The sequence below is a fragment of the Vulpes vulpes genome, chromosome 9 (assembly GCF_048418805.1).
Source record: "Vulpes vulpes isolate BD-2025 chromosome 9, VulVul3, whole genome shotgun sequence".
NCBI lineage: Eukaryota > Metazoa > Chordata > Mammalia > Carnivora > Canidae > Vulpes > Vulpes vulpes.
The window spans coordinates 79,839,001-79,858,348 of record NC_132788.1 but is presented as its reverse complement, the minus strand read 5'-3'; the positions used below and the strand labels follow the sequence as shown (position 1 = coordinate 79,858,348).

Genomic DNA, 19,348 nt, shown 5'->3' with positions numbered 1-19,348 from the left:
GCGAGCGTCACACTGTTCATAACGTCAGACCACATCACTGCCCAGGATCTCACTCTTCCCCCCACCCCCGCCCAGCTCCATCCTGCTTCCTAGGCAGATGGCCTGTCCTCTCCACACAGCAGAAGAATAGATGGGATCTGCTATGACCTGAAGGTTCTCTGAAAGTCCAGGCCACTGATCTGGCTTCTAGCCCAAGAACGCCCCCAGCTGATCCTGGGGGTCCAGTGTCTGAGCACGCTCCACATGCACGTCTAGCTAGACCTGCTCTCTCAGAGCAGGTGATACACCTCATGGGACAGGTCTTCTTCCTCATTCTCTTGCCACCTCTCCCAGCGCAGGGCTCCTACATTTTCTGCCGATAAGGACCTCCTTAAGTTGAGGCCCCCGGAGCAATAAAGACTTACTGTCCTCTTAGCTCCAGGTGGGACAGCTTTGCCCCTACATGTCTCATCTTCAGGGGGTAGAGGGCCTGGGAGGGACAGCCACTACCTCCTCTTGCTGACTTAAGAGGGTAAGAGTAATTCAGAGCTTTGCGTACACTCAAGGATCCAGAGAGATCTGCAAAAGATGTGCCTGAGACAGAGAGAGGTTTTGTTCCTTGGACAGAAGAGAAGGCTGCCGAGTCTTGTCTGCAAGTGGTGTCAGGGAGACGCATCTGCCAGCATTGATTCGCACTCAGACACCTTGGGATCAAATCCGGCCTCTCCTGAGCACTGAGACCCACTGTGTGGGTCTGGGCAAGCTCCCCAACCTCTCTGTGACTCCATTTTCTCACCTGAAAAGGGGGGGCGTTCTCACAGGTCGCTGTGGGGATTACATGCTATACTGACTTAGAAATGCTGGGCAAAGTCCACAATCTAGTAAACACTCAACAAATGCGACCAATACCAGCACCAATCACAATAATGCTACATCCCCAGAGATCAGAATAGAAAAGCCACGTTCTGGCTGTATTTTCAGGTGAGGGCTCTCGGGGAACCCACTCTTATTGCTAAATAAATCCCCAAAGCAACAGTGTGGACGAGGAGGAAGGAACAGATTGGTAAACAGAACGCCTCTCTGCTTTGACTTCTGTGCAATCATTAGGTCAGGGGATGAGCCATCTGCTCCAGAGCACCCCGCACCAGTGTGCTTCTCCAGACCCTTGCCTGGAAAACCGATCCTGCCTCACTCACGGCTTTCATACACACGTAGCTGGTGCTCAATACGTTGTCTCGGGAATTGAATTCTGAGAGTGCCCGATACGGTTTGAAGAATGGACTAGGAAAAATTAGCTTCTCACTGGCTTTGGGTTTTCTCATTTAGCAACTGCTACAGGGTTGGGATTTAGCAAATCAATAAGTTCATTTGTCTCCGAATTATTAAAAGAAATGAATGCAAATTACCTTTCATTTACTTAAACTTCCCCTAAGATGCGCATAGAGAAACCAGAAAATCCTCAGAAAAAGGCAGGACAGGGCTAATCTATTTAGCTGTTAAAATGCAACCCATAGCAATGGGGTGTTTAAAGTCATGAGCTGCTCTAAAGAAACAGCACTTCAAAAGTTTTCAATTCCTGGGTAATAGAGGAGAGGCCCCCTTTTACCATTATGCCCTCTGTTTATTTTCTTTCTCCCTGAGAGCTTCCTTTTCACTTCTCTAAAATGTTTAGCATTGCTTTCTGAAGCTGGGGGCTGAGAAAACACTTTGTTAAAAGAAAATTCAGATGTGTTTGTCTTTGGATGGTCTCTGTGGTTGGGCGTAAATCCATCCTGGGGAGACAGTGCTTGGGATTCCAAATGCATCTCCCAGTCCCAGTCCCCAGACTTTCGGAGGCCCGGAGGCAAAGTGGGAGATTCCTGATCCAGAGTTTAGCAACAGCCTTGTGAAGACCCCATGTGAACCAGAGCAAGGACAAGGGGCTAAGTTCTCCTGCCCTTGATCAGATCACCGAATTCCTTATCTCTTCTCAGGGCAGAAGCTTCCTGCAAAGACCGATGCCTGTTTGCAAAATTTGCAAAATTTGCAAAATTGGCACCGGGCTGATGATTAGGCCGGCATGTTTCAAAAGGCAAGTTAAAACTCGCCACACCTCTAACAAGGCAAGACAGCGTGGTAGTGTAGTTGGGCAAGGCCACGGCCCTTTAGCAACTCTGCCGAAGAAGGAATCCAGTAGGCGATGATAAACTTGCACTTCTTTGTCCGAACACTGCACAAGGTTTATACATCTAAAGTAAGGATACGAGTTTTTTCTGTGTCATAAAATGTTTAGAATTTTTAATGGCTGACAGTGGCATGTTGACAGGAGCCCACCTATGCTGGCCTTTGCGAGCGGGCTGTGTGCATCTCTGCTGGATGCTCCGTTTAGTGACAACACGTGTCACTGGCCTGACATCAGTTCCTGGGATGAGGTGGGGGTGGGGCGGAAGGAGCATATTTACACCTTGGAAGTTGGCAGACGCTATGAAGCTGGGCTTTTTATTTTCTAAAAGAGCCTGTCAGGAAACCTAAACCAGCATGTCACTGACTGGGGGATATTCATTTTATCAACCATCATCATTTGTTTAAGCAAGCCCCTGCCATCCGACATCTAATTGACTTCTAAATTTTCACCATCATGATAGGTGCATTTTGCTGAATGCGAAGTTGGACATGGAACTCTGATCGGTTCCTTGGGAGACACTAGGAATTACTAGATTAGTAGCTCTGAGCACTGTGGAGACTCTTTCGATGCAGGTGGGCACATGGCCCTCCAGAGCAGCTGTTCTGACTGCATTTCCAGGAGCAGATGCAGCTAAGGGTCCCCCCGGGGACAGGGTGGGATATGGGTCTTGGTCAGGGGAGCCCTCAGCACATACCTGTGGGCACTTGGCAGCACTGTAGCAGTCTCCAGCTGTGGCAAAAGGGACAGGGTGCCCTTCGCTTGTCCTGGCAAACTGTAAGTCAGTGGCTGTGCGGTTTTGGAGAAAGGGAGTGGAAAGTGAAAGATAAAAACGTCCAGAAGGGACAGGACAGTCACAGGGAGGCAGAAGGGAAGAAGTGTAGTAAGAGAAAGAGTAAGAGGGAGGAGGAGAGAAAAAAAAAAATCCAAAGTATCATTAGTGAGCAAATGGATCCAGATGTTCACTTGCTTTGTCCCCATTATACTTGTGGTTCCAAGAGCCTCATTCCCTGGGTTTTATCTGAAGTCTCTTCACAGAATGGAACCCAAAAGCAGGGGATTTAAGATGACTTTGGAATCGACTCTCATATAAATAAACATGTGCATCACCTCGAATAAGTGTACATCCTTGGATGATTGTGACTCTCCTGTATACCCCGCTTTCCAGGCTTAAGGGTAGGAGGAAATAAGCCACAAAAGCATTTCCAACTATTTAGGAGTTATTCCCCGAGGCTTCATCTGTCCTCCCCTGGCCTATGCACGGTTATTGCCAAAATGTGGAGCAATTAGAACCCACATCTTGAAAGTATTAATGGCAGTTTCTCAAGTTTGGGGCTGACTTGTAGCTTAAAAAAAAAAAGAAAAAGCCAATAAAAACAATGCTTGTGTTCTTAACCCTCTTTGTAGCTCCTGAGAGCAGCCCTACAAATGGGGAGCCCAGATCAGGAGTCCAAGTGAGAATCCCACAAAAGCTGTCGCTTGTGGAATGGGAGGGAGGCAGAGGCAGCTTTCGACCTTTCTGCTCTCTGTCTGCCTTTCGGGAACAGCAAAAGGCCTTAATCTTCCTGCAGTTCCCCACGCCCCAGTGGGAGGGAAATCTGCGTTCCTGGTCCTGCAGAGCTTAAAGGGGCCCTTGCAGCTTCAGCGCAGAGACGTCCTGGGTCTTAGCTCGAGTGTTTTTCTTTCTTTTTTTTTCTTTACTTTTCTTTCTTTTTATTATTTTTTTTATTTTTTATTGGTGTTCAATTTGCCAACATATAGAATAACACCCAGTGCTCATCCCATCAAGTGCCCCCCTGGACTGGGTGTCGAGTGTTTTTCTAAGCAAGAAACTGCAGGCTCTGCCCTCAGCCCCGCGGCAGGCTCGCTGAAGGCAATAAAAAGTATCTTGGTACAAATCAAGCTTAATCTACCTCAAGAGGAAAGCAGTGCAACATTATGGGAGCAATGTTAATGAGGAAAAATTAATTATTCATTATTTCTGTTTTTCCTCCATTCAAGGGAACCTGTCTGGGTAGTTGAGCTGCCTGGAACCATGCCTGTGATTAATGCCGCCCCCCTACCCGCCCCCCAAAAATGCAGTGCTGGCTGGGGTATGCAATCGGTTCACACAGGTAAGTCTGCATACCGCTCTTCTCCCCGAAAATCGAGGGTCAAAAGTAGGGCATGTGTCCTCGCATGTGCGTACCCTGTGCAGGGGATGGCCGGCTCGGGGACAGATGGTTGCACAGGAGTCTCTTAGCTTTGAGGTTTGTATCTGCTCTTCCTTCTCCCTTAGAAGCTTCCTTCCACCCTTCCGCTCCCCACACCGATACCCCGTGCCCAGCCAACTCTGACGGGACCTTCAGCTCTCAGGTTCGGTGTCCCATCCTGGGGGAGGCTGCCCAGACGCCCCACAGTGCCCTGGTGCCCTCTAGAAGCATCCATCTACTCCGTTCCTCCTGTGTCCCCCAGGCCGACAGAGCTCCGCCCCGAGGCGAGGCACCCTCCCGGGCCTGGGGTGTCGCGGGAAGAGAATGGGGCACACCCCACCCACCCACCCACGCACCCATACACAGTGGGGACCGGGGTTGTCACCACTGGACGGCAGGTGGCCCAGAGCCTCATCCCCCTGCCAGTGTGCAGTGTGCAGTCTGCTGGCCGGATGCAGAGACTCCTGAACACAGTCCTCCCCGCCCTCCGCCTGCCCCCCTCCACCCTGGAATGTTCCACTGGACTTACTTATGATCTGCATAGTGTTTAAGTCTATCCTGATTTTCTGGAAGCTGGAAAACCCGGCTGCCGTGTAGTCCTTCCGACACTGGCAGTCGTCCCGTCGGGTCCCGTTGTAGGGACACTCGGTTGGGTTGTGCAACCTGCATTACAGAGAGAATGTTCTGGTAAGATTGGGAAGGTATTTCGAGGGCTCCGAAGGTGTCTGTGTGCATCTGGATCCGAGCTCCCCTACCTGTGCCCATACACCTCGGAGAAATTCTCTGAGTCGCCATGGACCAGGGTAATGTACTCTTTGGGGTGGTCAGACTGCATCCCTGCACAGAATATCTGGAAGAGAGGCCAGAAATAACCAATGAGGAGCAGCTCAGCAATGAGACGATGAGGCCCAGGGCCACTCACCCTCAAATCATTCTAGAAATAATGACTGATGGCCAATGTTCACCTTTAGGAGCTTTCCTTTGATGAGCAGGAAATATTCACCATCTTCACTGGTACCTTTCAGTCTCTTTACCTCCTTGCAGTTTTGGGGTAACTCACCTAGAAAGCATGAAACACAAAAATGGAGCGTCACGCTCCAAGACGTCCACCATCTGCCAATGGAGTGAATATACTGTTCACGCTCGCCCGGTTTTGTTTAAAAAGTGGGGGAACAGTTTCTTTAAAAGAAGTTCTTTCCCTTTTTTGGGGGTAAATGTTTATTTTTTCCTTCAGTTTTTGGAGAGGTAACTGACATGTAACACTGTATATGGGGTTTACAGTGTTCAGCATAATGACTTGACTTCCATACGCTGTGAATCATTACAATAAGTTACCACCCATCATTTCATAGATGTACAAAAGAGAAGACAAAAATGGTTTTTCTTCCCTTTAGATGAGAAATCTTAGCGACTTTCCAATGTACCATACAACCATGTTAACTAGAGGCATCATGCTGCGCGTTACATCCCCAGGACTTATTTATCTTATAAATTCTCTGTTTCCAAGAGGGGTAGGCCAATAGACAAAGAAACAAAGAAACCCTGTTCTGCATGCCCCAGAAAGATGGCTTCCGCTGGCCAACTTACAGTTATAGATATTGTGACACGTTTTCCTTTCTTCTGGCTTCAAATCTGCAGAACATAAGTGGCTGGGCTGGTCCTCATTGGTTAAACATTGCACAGATCTGTGTGTCACTCCCACGCCACAAGACACCGAGCACTACAAGGCAGATCAGAGTCAGTGATGCAGCTACTGAACCTGCGAGGCGTGGGCTCTGGGGGTGTGGACCTCACGGCCTGGGGCATGTCTAAAGTGCCATTTCAGAGCCCAGGCTGCTGAAAACTCACAGTGGATATGTGCGGAACACTTATGGTAGACCAGTCTCTGCGCTAAGCAAGGTACCTACACATTTACACATACATATACCTTACGTACATATTTATTTGTATGTAAGGTATCCGCACATAATATGATATTATACACGACATATATATATTTTCTCATTTAAGCCTCATAAAAATTCTCTGAGATAGACCACCATTCTTTTATTTTTACAGGGGGAAAGTTGGGGCCAAATGTCAAGAAATTTGTTCAAGGTCATGGTGGAGCCAGGAATTAAAACCCTAACCACTTTCAACTGATCCCATTCTTCATCTCATCGCTTTCCAACACTAACAACCTATGAGTCTGGGGCCGGGGGCATGGCAATGTTCCAGGCTCATTAATAATATCCCTAATGTAACAAAATATTCCTGCTTAAAATTTAAATATTCTCAATTTAAATTATTCTCACTTATTATACCCCTAATGCAACAAATACTCCTGTTAAAGAGGAACTAGAATATATTGACTTCTTGGCAGCAGAAGCAATAGCTAACTCTTCTGTCTCTCTAAGTGATGGAGTTCTAGGGGCTTGTTTTAAAAAAGTACTGTGTGGTAGGGGCATCTGAGTGGCTCAGTGGTTGAGCATCCTCCTTTGGCTCAGGGCATGATCCCGGGGTCCTGGGATCGAATCCCACATCCAGCTCCCTGCAGGGAGCCTGCTTCTCCCACTGCTTATGTCTCTGCCTCTCTCTGTGTGTGTCTCTCATGAATAAATAAATAAAACCTTTTTAAAAAAAGCACTGTAACTTGGAATTTGCTATCATAATCTGAGAGCTGTTTACATATGAACTCATTTTTTCTTCACCACCTATTTTGCAGATGAGGAAACTGAGATCCAAAAGTGTTGTATTCAACTGGGAAGTAGCAGAACCAGGATTCACAGTGAGGCTGTCTGGTTTCGGAGCCCAGGCTCTACCCAACCAAGCCATCCTGCCAAATGAGTTCTTCCCATTAGCTCATTTCAAGATGCAAATTCCAGTTTCTTCCCATCATCTCTCCTGGGAGAGGACTCACTTTGGATGGGTCAGGCAGGACGCATGTAAGGTGAAGTTTGGGAACCCAACGCTTTCTGATTTGATAACCAAATGGTCTACTTACGCTCCCCCAGTTGCCGACTCTCCAGGTGGCTGAGACAGGGCACTCCCTCAGGTAGCAGGGGTGGACGCTGGGGGGCTGAGTGCCTGGGCAGTTGATGGTGGTTTGGTAGCTGTACTCATAATTCTCCTTCCCAGAGTAAATCTCGCTACAGGAGACGAGCCTTTGTTTGTAGCCCTTTCCACAGGTCACCGAGCACTGGGAAGACAAGGGTTAGGGGGAGAGGCTGGAGCAGCGCCTGGGGGCAGCCCACAATAGGCCCCTGACCTCCACATCCAAAGCTGACCCCAGACAACACTGCAGAAAGCTCTCACTTTATTAGCTCCTTTATGTACTTCAAGTGGCAGGCCCCTAAGCATGCAGGAACCGTGCAACCCGAAACAACGCCTTTGGGGATCTGGTGCTTCCACTACATCTTCTCAGCCCTCACTATAGGTGGGGGCGCCTTGGGCCCCTTCTTTGGATTTAAGGGGAGAAAGGCAGCAGGGCTCCAGCTGTCCCTGGCTCCATTTACAGGATCCCCAGCCTGACTGCAGGCTTTTCCAAACCTACCATGACCATACCAAAGACATGACCACAGGGGGATGGCAGGAGGGTCACAGCCCACCTGAGCTACGTGTGAAACCCAAGCACTTAGCCAAGAAGGGACTCAGGGACAGCTTTCCTTTCTGGCTCCACGCGCTTTGCTTTCCTGTCTGCCCTCCACTCAATCACCTTCTCTCTTCTCTCTCCCTGCCCGTACATCTTCACTGAAATGTCACCTTTCTCCCCTATTATCTCTCTTTCTCTGTCTAACCAGACCAGGCGATCAGTTCACCTTTTTACCATAATTACATGGCATTTAAAAATACACAAGAAATACAGAAAAGCAGAGAGAACACACATCTTGCTAGTGTCCAAGATCCTTCCCGTGATGGGACATCTAATTGGTTATTGATGCAATTTTCAAAAATGTTCAACCTCACAAGCTAAATGTTTTATATAATATGTTTAAAGGCTGACACTGAAGTATGGGGATTTAGTGTTGATGGTATTTTTAGACAATGTCATCAAATAACTGGCCATCTCCTGTGAAGGTGTTATGTAAAATTAAGCAAGAGGATCAGGACTCTTGAGACCAAATGCTGTTTGAGGCGGCCTAGATGAACCCCCAGGACAGCCCACAGCAAGTGGTGTGTTAATGCTTTTTGTGAGGTGAGGGACCACAGCACCCATCAGCTCTCAGCAGCTATGAAGAGCCGTAGTGTCATTCTTTCCTAACATCTCCTGAGCTGTTGCTTTAAGCCACATGGCTTTCTTCTCCTATAACTGTTCTAGGGAGAAGACGCCCCTTGAAGAGGTCCTGCCGGAGGGACATAGAGCATCCCTGGGCTCTCCTTTTCAACTGGCTCGAGACCTGGAAGTGTCCTGCACACCTTTCTTCTTTCTTTGGCTGCTGCTGTTCAAATACCTGAAGAGCCAGCAGATGCCAGGCCAGGGGAGGGCAAAGCTAGTCTGAAGTATTTCATGTGGAGTAGATGGCCCACAAATGCTGTCTGTCCAGGTTGGGAGGGAGGAGGGAGGTGGGGAAGCTCTTACTCTGGACTCTCCATGCCTTGGGGTCATATGCTTGCTTTATCATGAGAATACAGTACTTTCCTAATTTGAAAAGAACTGTAAAGCAGGACGAAATAATAAGAATGGGCACTCCTTGCCTTGGTGATACACTTCAGGCCGGAGCAGAGAAATATAGGCATCAGCCACGGGGGATAGGGATGGGTCCTCTCTCCCCATGTGGCCCAGGCTTCCCCATTTTCAAGTAGAGCTCAGAACAAAGCACACGGTTTGCCAGGTAACAGAGGTACCAGAGACAACACATGGCTTGCTGTGGCTCTTGCATTTTACGAGAAGCTTTTCTGGAGGGATTTCTGGTGCATTGCCTTTGGTAAGGCCCTATCTCCAGCCCTCTCAACTTTGCCTGTAAATTTGCAGAGTTTCCAATCTATGATACAGTTGAGAATTTGCAGAAATATGGAAGCCTTTTTTGCTTTGTTTTGTTTTGTTTTGATCTTCTCTAAATCTCATCTGTTGGGGGTTAAGATTACAGTTGAAATAAAGCTATAGGAGTGACATGACCCAGTCTCAGAGATCAAAATACTTTTAGCATAATAATAACAACACACAAAAGATTGGCTAAGTTGAAGATGCCAATGTTTGAAGCGTGAAAGGTGTAGAAACTCCAGAGACATGGATGACCAAGAATAGGCCAGAAGCTAAATTAGAAGAGGCCTCCAGGAGGCAGAGAGAGACAGGGGCCTGAGGAGGGAGAGAGGCAGAAAGGCAGGCTTTCCCCACCTACCCAACTGCAAGCCTGATGGGGTAGCCCTGAGAACCAGAAGCTATAGATCATGCCTGACATGGAGCCAGGAGAGGTGAATCGAAGAGAAGAGAGGAGCCCTCCCCAGACACCTTCTCCCTCCCATCCCTGTGATATGAATGGGTTGGAACTTATGTCTCCAATCCAAAGTCAAGGACTATTTTGAAGAACCATCTGGACTCCCTGGGTTCCTGGTTAGCCAATGGGAAATCTATTTCCTAATGACTTGGATCATGTCTCCCCTCCTGTCTTTAAGAGCACACCAAGAACATGCAGAGTTGGGGTAAAGAGGGTTTCTCAGCCTTATCACCACTGCCAGCTGGGCCAGATAGCTGTGTGTGTGTGTGTGTGTGTGTGTGTGTGTGTGTGTGTGTGTGGCAGGCAAGGGAGGGGCTGTCCCACATACGGTAGGATGTTTAGAAGCATCCTGGACTTCTACGTACTAGATACCAGTAGCATCCCACTTCTCCCAGTTGTCTGGGAGACCAAAAATGTCTCCAGACATTGCCAGATGTCCCCTGAATGGGGAAGGGGAGGTAAAATCATTGGATTTAAGAGAAGGATGGGGACACACAGAAAGGACTTAATGCCAGTGATGGTGCAAAAACAATTCAACGCCCGACATACATTTCATCTACTTGCAGATATTCTTCCTATTAAAATGTGAAATTGCACCCTGTTAAACTTAAAAGAGGGGGTCCAGTGATAACAAGCATATTGTCTAAAACTTTTCAGCACCTTTCCTATGAGCCCAGGTAACTTCACCTCTAATTCCTTTTTGGGCAAATGACAACTGGTTTGGATGTTACAGATCTTTCAGTCTTTGAAAATGTTATGAGGCTTGAAAATAATACAATCATGCCATTATTACCATTGGCATATCAATAATTGCAAGTTTCTGGATTAGGCACCATGGACACAAGGAGAGAAGAATAAATGGATTCCTTGAATATCATGGAAAATAATTTTTTTCCTCTGGATCAGAAGTTGTTCAACAAGCAACCGATATCTGGCCCACGAAAGTGTTTGGTTTGCCCCACACAACATTTCAAATAAAAGGTTTGAGTCCCCATTTTAAAGTTAGGAGATCTCGGGGATCCCTGGGTGGCGCAGCGGCTTAGCGCCTGCCTTTGGCTCAGGGCGCGATCCTGGAGACCCGGGATCGAATTCCACATCAGGCGCCCGGTGCATGGAGCCTGCTTCTCCCTCTGCCTGTGTCTCTGCCTCTCTCTCTCTCTCTGTGACTATCATAAATAAATAAAAATTAAAAAAAAAATAAAGTTAGGAGATCTCACATAAAAGTTCCGATTTCTGTCCCTTCTTGAAAAATCAGGTCTGGTAACACTGGATGCACATTTCTGCATGGTGCCCGCCAGAGAGGAAGAGAGCCTGCTCCCTTCACACAGAATGTGTTAGACTGTCAGGGTCCCCATCATTCCCTGCTGTCTCCCTGACACTGACAGCATCCTCTTACCTTGACTCTCTTTAGACACCGACAGGCATTGTAGGAACTTGCAGGCCCTGTGATCATCCTCCCGCCTTATCATCCAACAGGGCACCAAAGTGAATCACAGAAGTGGGAAGAATGAGAGACCATCTCAGGCGCCCTCCCACCTTGGACACAGCGGGCTCTAGCCCTGGAAGGCAGACTGGCAGGTGGGTGCAAGCCTCCCCCCTTCCTGCCCTTGCCGTCGCTGACCTGAAGGTGGTAACAGAAGCCCTGGGACGTACCTCTGACCATTCTCCTGTGATCCAGACATACTCGCAAGGTTGCAAACTGCAGCTCTCACGGTCCTCAGGCCGCTTGCTCAGGTCGCAGTGTACGCCATGAACCTCACTGCCTTTGTCCGCATCCACGCACACCACCTTGCGGTACCTGGAGCCCTCTCCGCACGTCTTGCTGCACTGTTTGCGACAGACAAGATGGGTGTTTATGTGGGAAAGTCATAAATGGCTTATTATGTGCTGTTACTGTAGAGATTAATTTTCCTGTCTATATACCCATTAGGACTGTGCGGCCTCGGAGGGCAGGAACGATCAGAGAACTCACTGCTTTACCCCACTGAGCCCCAACACTGCTCCAGGCACAGTGATGAGTGTTTGAGACGTGGCTACCGGAATGAAAGGATGAAAGCCTGAGTGAATGGATTTCAAGTGTGGAAAGGACCTTGGGGCCTTGATGATTTTCCTCACTCGGACCCTGAATCTCTTTAAAACTTACAGTGAAATAGTTATCAAACTGGCATCTAAATCCCTATAGAGCCAGGAAAGCTGTCACCTGTTCATCGTACTACTGAACATATCACTTTGCACACTGCAGTCTCTGGTCCTAGTTGATCATTCCAGGGAAGCATGAAGGACACATTTCATTTCTCCCAAGTCATCCCCCTGCGGAGACTTGACAGGCTTTGCTTTGTTGTGACCCCTGACTGCCTTTTCTTCTCCAGGGCGGATTTTTCTCATCCTTTGTTCACTCAGGAAATATTCACCAAGTTCCTAGTGTCAGGCCCTGGGATGCATCCTAGGTCAACAAGAATGGACATGCACAGCACGGCCCCTGCTCTCAGAGAGAGGAGCTTCTATTTTGGTAGCAAAGACAGACAATGAGGAGGTAGACAGCTAGGTAGTGAGATTTAATGAGTCCTACGATCTCCATTTTTCAGGTAGAAAAACTTAAGACTTAGCCTACATGCCCTGTCCTAGATCAAACATCTCTTTTTGAGGTAGATGGGACTCACGTTTTTATGCCCATAAACCATGTTGGGAATATAGATCAAGCAGTAGGTTCTGTTCTAGGACCATTTCTATGTTGTCCACAAGTTCTTTATCTCTCACTTTAACCAACAGCAAACCAAACCCTTCCTTTGAAGTTTAACCTAGTTATCTGCGTTGCTAAAGGTTTCCCAGAACCTGTCCTATCTAAAGCATCTGTATCACACAGCATTTCAAGACTCTAAACCATCTTAGAAAAGCACAGCGAGCTAATCCAGGGGCCCCTGTTTCCTTTCTAACAGGGATTACACCCTCTGTGGTCCTTCGGCCTTATCTAAGTCACTGACAACTGAGAGTTGTTGTTGGCATGATTATCTTTAAAACTTTCTCTTTTCAGTATTTGGGAAGACCCACGGACACCCACCTGTCTTTTTCTTTCCTCACACCTCCTTCCCTTTTATTCCCTGCCGTGTCCTCAAGGCATTTCAGTTTGGGATCCAGTCTGACTCAGAAATATCTTTCCAGATACACCTTGTTCCTTTTTTTTTTTTTTGATAGTAAAATACACATAACATTTACTATCTCAACCATTTTAAAGTGGACAATTCAGTGGCATTTAATCAAATCATCCATAATGTTGTACAATCATCATCACTATGTGGTTCCAGAACATTTTCGTCACTCCAAAAGGAGACCTTGTACCCATTTGGCAGTCACTCCTCACTTCCCCAACCACCAGCCTGCAGCAACTACCAATCTGCTTTCTGCCTCTCTGCGCTTGCCTGTTCCGGCTATTTTAGATAAATGGAATCATACAACACCTGGCCTTTTACCATTGGCTTCTTCATTTAGCCCTGTGTTTCCAAGGTTCATCCACAGGGCTCCATTCTTGTCTATAGCTGAATAATCATCTGTTGTATGGCTACACTGCATTTTGTCCCTTCAAATGAAAATGGACATTGGGTGGTTCCCATCTTCTGGCTATGGTGACTGGTGCTGCCATGAACATGCATACTCAAGTCTGAACATACAATTTTATTTTATTTTTTATTTTTTAAAGATTATACTTATATATGCATGAGAGACACAGAGAGAGGCAGAGACACAGGCAGAGGGAGGAGAAGCAGGCTCCATGCAGGAGCCCGATGTGGGACTTGATCCCAGAACTCTGGGCTCACGTCCTGAGCCGAAGGTCAATGTTCAACTGCTGAGCCACATCCAATTTTAATTCTCTTGGGTATGGGGCACCTGGGTGGCATAGCTGGTTAAGCACCTGCCTTCAGTTTCAGGTCATGATCTCGGGGTTCTAGAATCGAGCCCCACATTGGGCTCCCTGCTCAGTGGGGAGTCTGCTTCTCCTCCTCCCTCTGTACCACCCCTGCCCCCATCACTTGTGTGTACAAATGTGCTCTCTCTCTCTCTCTCTCAAATAAATACAATCTTTCAAAAATCAATCAATCAATCTCTTGGGTATACCCCAGCAATAGAAATCCTGGATCATGTGGTATGCCCTGTGTCTTTTGTGGGTCACTTTGTTCTTTCAGAAACTAAGAGATATGTGATATGTCCTGGTAGCCCTTTATTATCTGCAAACTTAACTCATAGTTTCTTTCTTTCTTTCTTTTTTTTTTTTTTAAACTCATAGTTTCTGCTGTTTGGAAGCAAACTTCAGTTTCTAGAATGTGGAGTCATTCAAATTTTTCTAAGGCTACAAATATGAATTGAAAGCTCTTCAGAGTATGGGGAAAGGAGGGAAACTGAGTGGGAAAAAATTAGAGAGGAAGACAAACCATGAGAGACTCCTAACTCTGGGAAACAAAGAGTTGTGGAAGAGGAGGTAGGTGAGGAGATAGGGTAACTGGGTGGCAGGTACTAAGGAGGACACTTGATGGGATGAGCACTGAATGTTATACCATATATTGGCAAACTGAATTTAAATAAAATATTTTTAAAAGAGAAAGAAAGAAAGCTCTGAGGTGAGGTTGAGGAGCAAATCACTTCAAAGATCCTAACTGAGCCCTAGCCTGGGGTTTTCCATGCCCCTGGACTATGCTGGATTCTATTGTGAAGTAATGACACTTTGTTTATTCATTAAAAAAAAGCCAAAGGAGTTACAGAGCCACTGAATGTGAAAAAAATAAAACAAAAACGTGGTTAATCTGTGATGTGTAGATAAATGCAAAAGAAATACTTAACTGCCCTCAGAAAAGGTAATTCTTTAGAAGAGCAGGACCTAGGTGACTCAGATCCTGATGACTGAACAGCACAAACTGGACTAAACCTTCCAAGCGTGTTCGCATTTTCACTCATCCCTAGGGCTGCAATCTGTGTCAATAAGTAACAATTTAGAGCAGAAATGCCAACTTTCCTAGACCCCTGTTGGCTTTTTATGTGGCTCTGCCTTGGTCTTTAAGAAAGGTTAACTACCATAAGAGGGAGTTGGGGAACCTTACCTCTGAACATACCTTTAAGAAAAATTAAGATAAGTAAATAAGTGACTTTTCCAGCGCTTTGGGGTTATTCAACAGCAGCTCCGAAAGTCACCTGGCAAGGCTCTTCTCCTGGGGTCCTAACTAGGGCATGGGGGCTGGGTGAGCAGAAAGCAAGCCCACCCAAGCTACTGAATTTTACCAGCTTTTGGTAAGATCACCGCCCTCCCCGCACCCCCCCCCAACCCAGGATTAAGCGTTCTTTCCTCTGTCCTAGACTATGACCTAGAATGTTCTAAAAACAGCAGAAAGTTCAACTAGTCTCATTTTAATTTCCAAAAGATTTTCTCAATTCTGCTTGCAGCTTTGAGAAAAAACTATACACCGAGTGTATAAGTAACACCACCAGCCTCCTTGAATTTTAGCGCACACTGTAATTCGGGAAGTCAGTGGTCACAGGGCCAGCCTAAATTGGGTAGCTTGCTCAATGTCCCGCAGGCTACATATGCCTTTAAATGTACTGAAATTAACAGGAGGAAAATACCTGTCCAAATTTGAAAGTTAAGAAGACCTAAAATAATCTTTTAAGGTACTATTTTATTTAGCCAGGTAGGTTGGCCACAGGATGATGGTCTAAAAAGAGTCATTTAATGCAATGCGTAGAAACTGCCTTTCCTGGCATACCTGGGTGGCTCAGTGGTTGAGTGTCTGCCTTTGGTTCAGGGTGTGATCCCAGGGTCCAGGATCAAGTCCTGCATTGGGCTCCCCACAGGGAGCCTGCTTCTCCCTCTGCCTGTGTCTCTGACTCTCTCTCTGTGTCTTTCATGAATAAATAAATAAAATCTTAAAAAAAAAAAAAAAAAGAAACTGCCTTTCCTAAAAGATGGTAATGAAGCTGCTTTAATTTAAACTTTTTTTGGTCAGATGTGCTAATCATGGGTAGAAAAAAATCACTTCACATATTCACATGCTCTACCTTTTAAGACTGTTGATTTTCTTCAAGTATAAAATAAGATCTAGTGTGAGACTACCATTATGAGTTAGTGTGTGGACAGGCGAGTCACACAACAAGTGGAGACTCTGACAGCAGTCTTCTGCATGTGCTCTGTAGAGGTTTTATGTGATAAGGAACAGTAATTACATATCCACATATTTCACAAATGCTTTAAATTAAAAAAAGAAAAACCAGTCTTCCTATTACCAAAGGGTTCTTTCTCAAAGCTCATATTAAAGTCAGGTCTGTGGAGTTTGGGCACTCTTGCCTTCATATGGAATATTTGCAGGGGAAAAAGGCAGAAGTAATACTATGGAGACGGTCATGCTCTGTTATGAAATCCATGTCTGCTCATGCAGCCACATGAGGCAATCCTAAGTGGTGAATGTCAGTGGTCACCAGGTGGCCAGCTGTCCTGATACATGGACAACTGGGTGGGAGTAGCAGCCACCTGGGTGACATAACAGAGAGAGCATGTGAATAGAAAGAGGTCAGGGCTGTATCTCAGCACCTAGCACAAAAGTTGGCCCATTAAAAATATTGGTTGAATGAATGAATAACTTTAAAGGGATCAAATGTCTCCATAGACAAGCCTGGATATTTTTCTCTTCTCCACTTGTTTTGCCCTCCACCTACAAGTCGAGGCTCTACTCCTATGGTACCATGAAGGCACATGATGCTCCTTCTCTGCCCCACAGATGCCAGGCCTTGCAACAAAGGAGTTCCCTTTGCTTCATCACCACCAAGACTGCCCCAACAATAGGGCTTATTGTCAACCAACTGAACCAAGATTTCATTTTTTGAAGGGAATGGGAAGCTCATCCAGGAAAGGGAATCGTACTTTATGACAACTTTGCCAGAAGAGGCTAGATAAGCCATTAAAAAGGAAATAAAATAATTCACCATAGATGAATGCTGACATGGGAGATGATAGCACATAAAGATTCAGAGGATGTGTTCCAGAAGTCAGGCTTTCAGGCTTTAAATCTCAATCTCATTACTTACAAAAATGTATGAACTTGGATGAATTAACCTATCTAAGTCTCAAGTTTCCTCATCTTTAAGTGGGGAAAAAATTTTAATTACTTCATTAGAGAGTTATGGAAAAGTTAAATGAGGTCCTCCATATAAATATACTCAACACAGTACTTGGTGCATAGCTTAATAAACAATAATATGTATTATTTTTATTATCAGTGTTGGCCACTATCCTACGTGAGTCGGAGGATGCCACTCATTTGTAACCTATGGGAATAGTACCCCTTGAGTTGTGCAGTGTACAATTTGCGTGACTGCATAGAACATTCCTGATGATCATGCTATCATGGGTATGCAGAACTTGTGCTCCTCACAGCGGACACCTGGAATATTTCTCAGAATGAGGTGCCGTTTACTATTTACATGCCTATCATGAAATGCATCTTGCCAACAAACAAGTGGGTTTTAATAATTCACAAGGGGGAGACGGGATGAGCACTGGGTGTTATTCTGTATATTGGCAAATTGAACACCAATAAAAAATAAATTTATTAATAAACAAATAAAAATAAAAAAATAAAAACAAAACAAAACAAAACAAAAAAAAATTTCCCCCTTGTTTCCCCTTCACAAGGGGGAAACAAAAGAGAAAAGTGCACACTCAAAAAGCAAACAAGAGCTCGGAAGTGGTTGCCAAGAACTGCCAAGAAGAGAATTTCCTGTATTGGGGTAGGTGGCCTCCAGCACACCCCATCCAGTGGGCCTTGGCTGTGAGACTAGGCCTTGGCATCTTCACTGACATCAGCTCAAGGTGTCCCTGATGGAAGGGAAGAAAGTCAAGATGCATGTCTGTGCAAAGTGGGTCTCAGGAAGATGATAGCAGAGTGAGTGGGTGGGTGCAGGGGTGGTAAGAAGAGAGGAGGGTGAGCACTGTGACCCAGGAGGATCTGAAGGGTGCTATTCTACCCAATTTGCTGTTTAACAAGGATACCTTTGATCATGAAATTAGGGACAATGAACAATTATACCAGGTCTTTACTAGGCATAAATAAGAACTGCCTACAGGCAATCAGGACCAGGGATCTGACCCTGCTAAGGTGATTGCCCGGCTGCTATCAACACTCTTGAGTCTTGTTGCTCTGAGGACATTCTACAAGGGCCACCAGCATGCTCTGCTGAGAAGGAACAAAGGCTTTTTGTTGGGTCTTGTCCCTCCTCCAGCCACCAATCCAGGGTCAAGTGAGGGCATCCCTTAGTGCTCTATCCTCTCTTATCACCCAGGCCCACCTTTCTCAAAGTTTGCACTTTGGCTGCAGGCAGGTGAGAAAGCATGGTTGCAGGAGGGTAACTATGAGAATCTACTCATTGCCTAAAAATTTTTTTGTCTTTGTGAAAATGGTTAACCTCTAACTTTTAAATATGGCCACAGGTCAGGCTACCCCTTTAGGTGTTCTGCTCTGTTGTGGAGCTTGATAGCAACATTTGAGCAAGGATTTTAAAAAATCCATCTTCATAGTGCATGCAAAGATGTACATTTCTAGGCATATTTTGTAAGATCAGAGAAGCGACCTCCTCTGTGCAGATTTGGCAAGGTCTCCGCTCTTTGGAATTCAGAAGGAATTATAAATGGGGCTGGCATTTCCCTGATTGGCTCTAGCATTTTCAAAAGTTGGCTAAAGCATGAGCAGTCAGCTTAGATTCATTTCGGAACACTCTCTTACTTTCTGTTCCTTGGAAGAGTTACACAGGGTTGAGTTTGGCACAAGATGAAGAGGGAGAGGGAGAAAGCAGGCAATGGTAGGTCAGAAACAAGACTACAAAGAGAATCAAGAGGTATCACTGAGGGGGGCAGAGGTCAGGGAGTCTTTTCTTCCTCCCATGTCTAATATTATCAATCCCCAAACCACACTATCGTCTCTAAATGTCTCAGGACAGCTCTGCATCGTTATTATTATCATTGCCATTCTATACCTGACAAGCCCAAGGATCAGAAAAACCAAGCCTCTGGCGTTCCCAATAACTTGTGTGGCTCAAGTGTAATTAATTTGAAATTTAACTACTTTAGCCATTCCTCCCCACCACTGCATGGTAGAAGCAAAAAAAAAAAAAAAATGTATAGAAAGAAAACAAGCAAAAAAATGTGAGTAGGCAGAGGGAATGAGAGTCCTAAAGAAAAGAGATGACTGTAAATAGTGGATCCAATCCACCAGGAGGGTGAAGGACAGGGCCAGAAGGCTGATCGCCACATGGGTTAACAATGTGGTTCTAAGAAAACAATCCCATTCAAAACTGCATCAAAAAGCATAAAACACCTATGGGTAAATTAAACCAAGGAGGTGTAAGACCTGAACATTGAAAGCTCTAAGACTGATAAAAGAAAGTGAAAATGATGCAAATAAATGAAAAGATATTCTGTTCTCATGGGCTAAAGAATTAGTATTGTGAAAATGTCCACATCACCCAAAGCAACCTACAGATTTAACGCAAACCCTATCAAAATTCCAAAGACATTTTTCACAGAAATAGAAGGAACAATCCTACAATTTGTATGGAACCACAAAAGACCC

General features: G+C 45.8%; 1 protein-coding gene across 2 annotated transcripts in view; it reads right to left on the bottom strand.

Annotated features, from left to right (window-relative positions):
* ADAMTS9 (ADAM metallopeptidase with thrombospondin type 1 motif 9) overlaps positions 1–19,348 on the bottom strand; it is a 160,037-nt gene that overhangs the window by 14,693 nt on the left and 125,996 nt on the right. For both annotated transcript variants that reach the window (XM_025985181.2, XM_025985185.2), the window contains 7 exons: positions 11,400–11,573; positions 7,316–7,510; positions 5,920–6,052; positions 5,298–5,392; positions 5,088–5,182; positions 4,862–4,995; positions 2,838–2,929 (listed from right to left, as the gene is read on the bottom strand). In XM_025985181.2, coding sequence (XP_025840966.2) covers positions 2,838–2,929; positions 4,862–4,995; positions 5,088–5,182; positions 5,298–5,392; positions 5,920–6,052; positions 7,316–7,510; positions 11,400–11,573 — 918 coding nt within the window. The remainder of the gene's footprint in view (positions 1–2,837; positions 2,930–4,861; positions 4,996–5,087; positions 5,183–5,297; positions 5,393–5,919; positions 6,053–7,315; positions 7,511–11,399; positions 11,574–19,348) is intronic.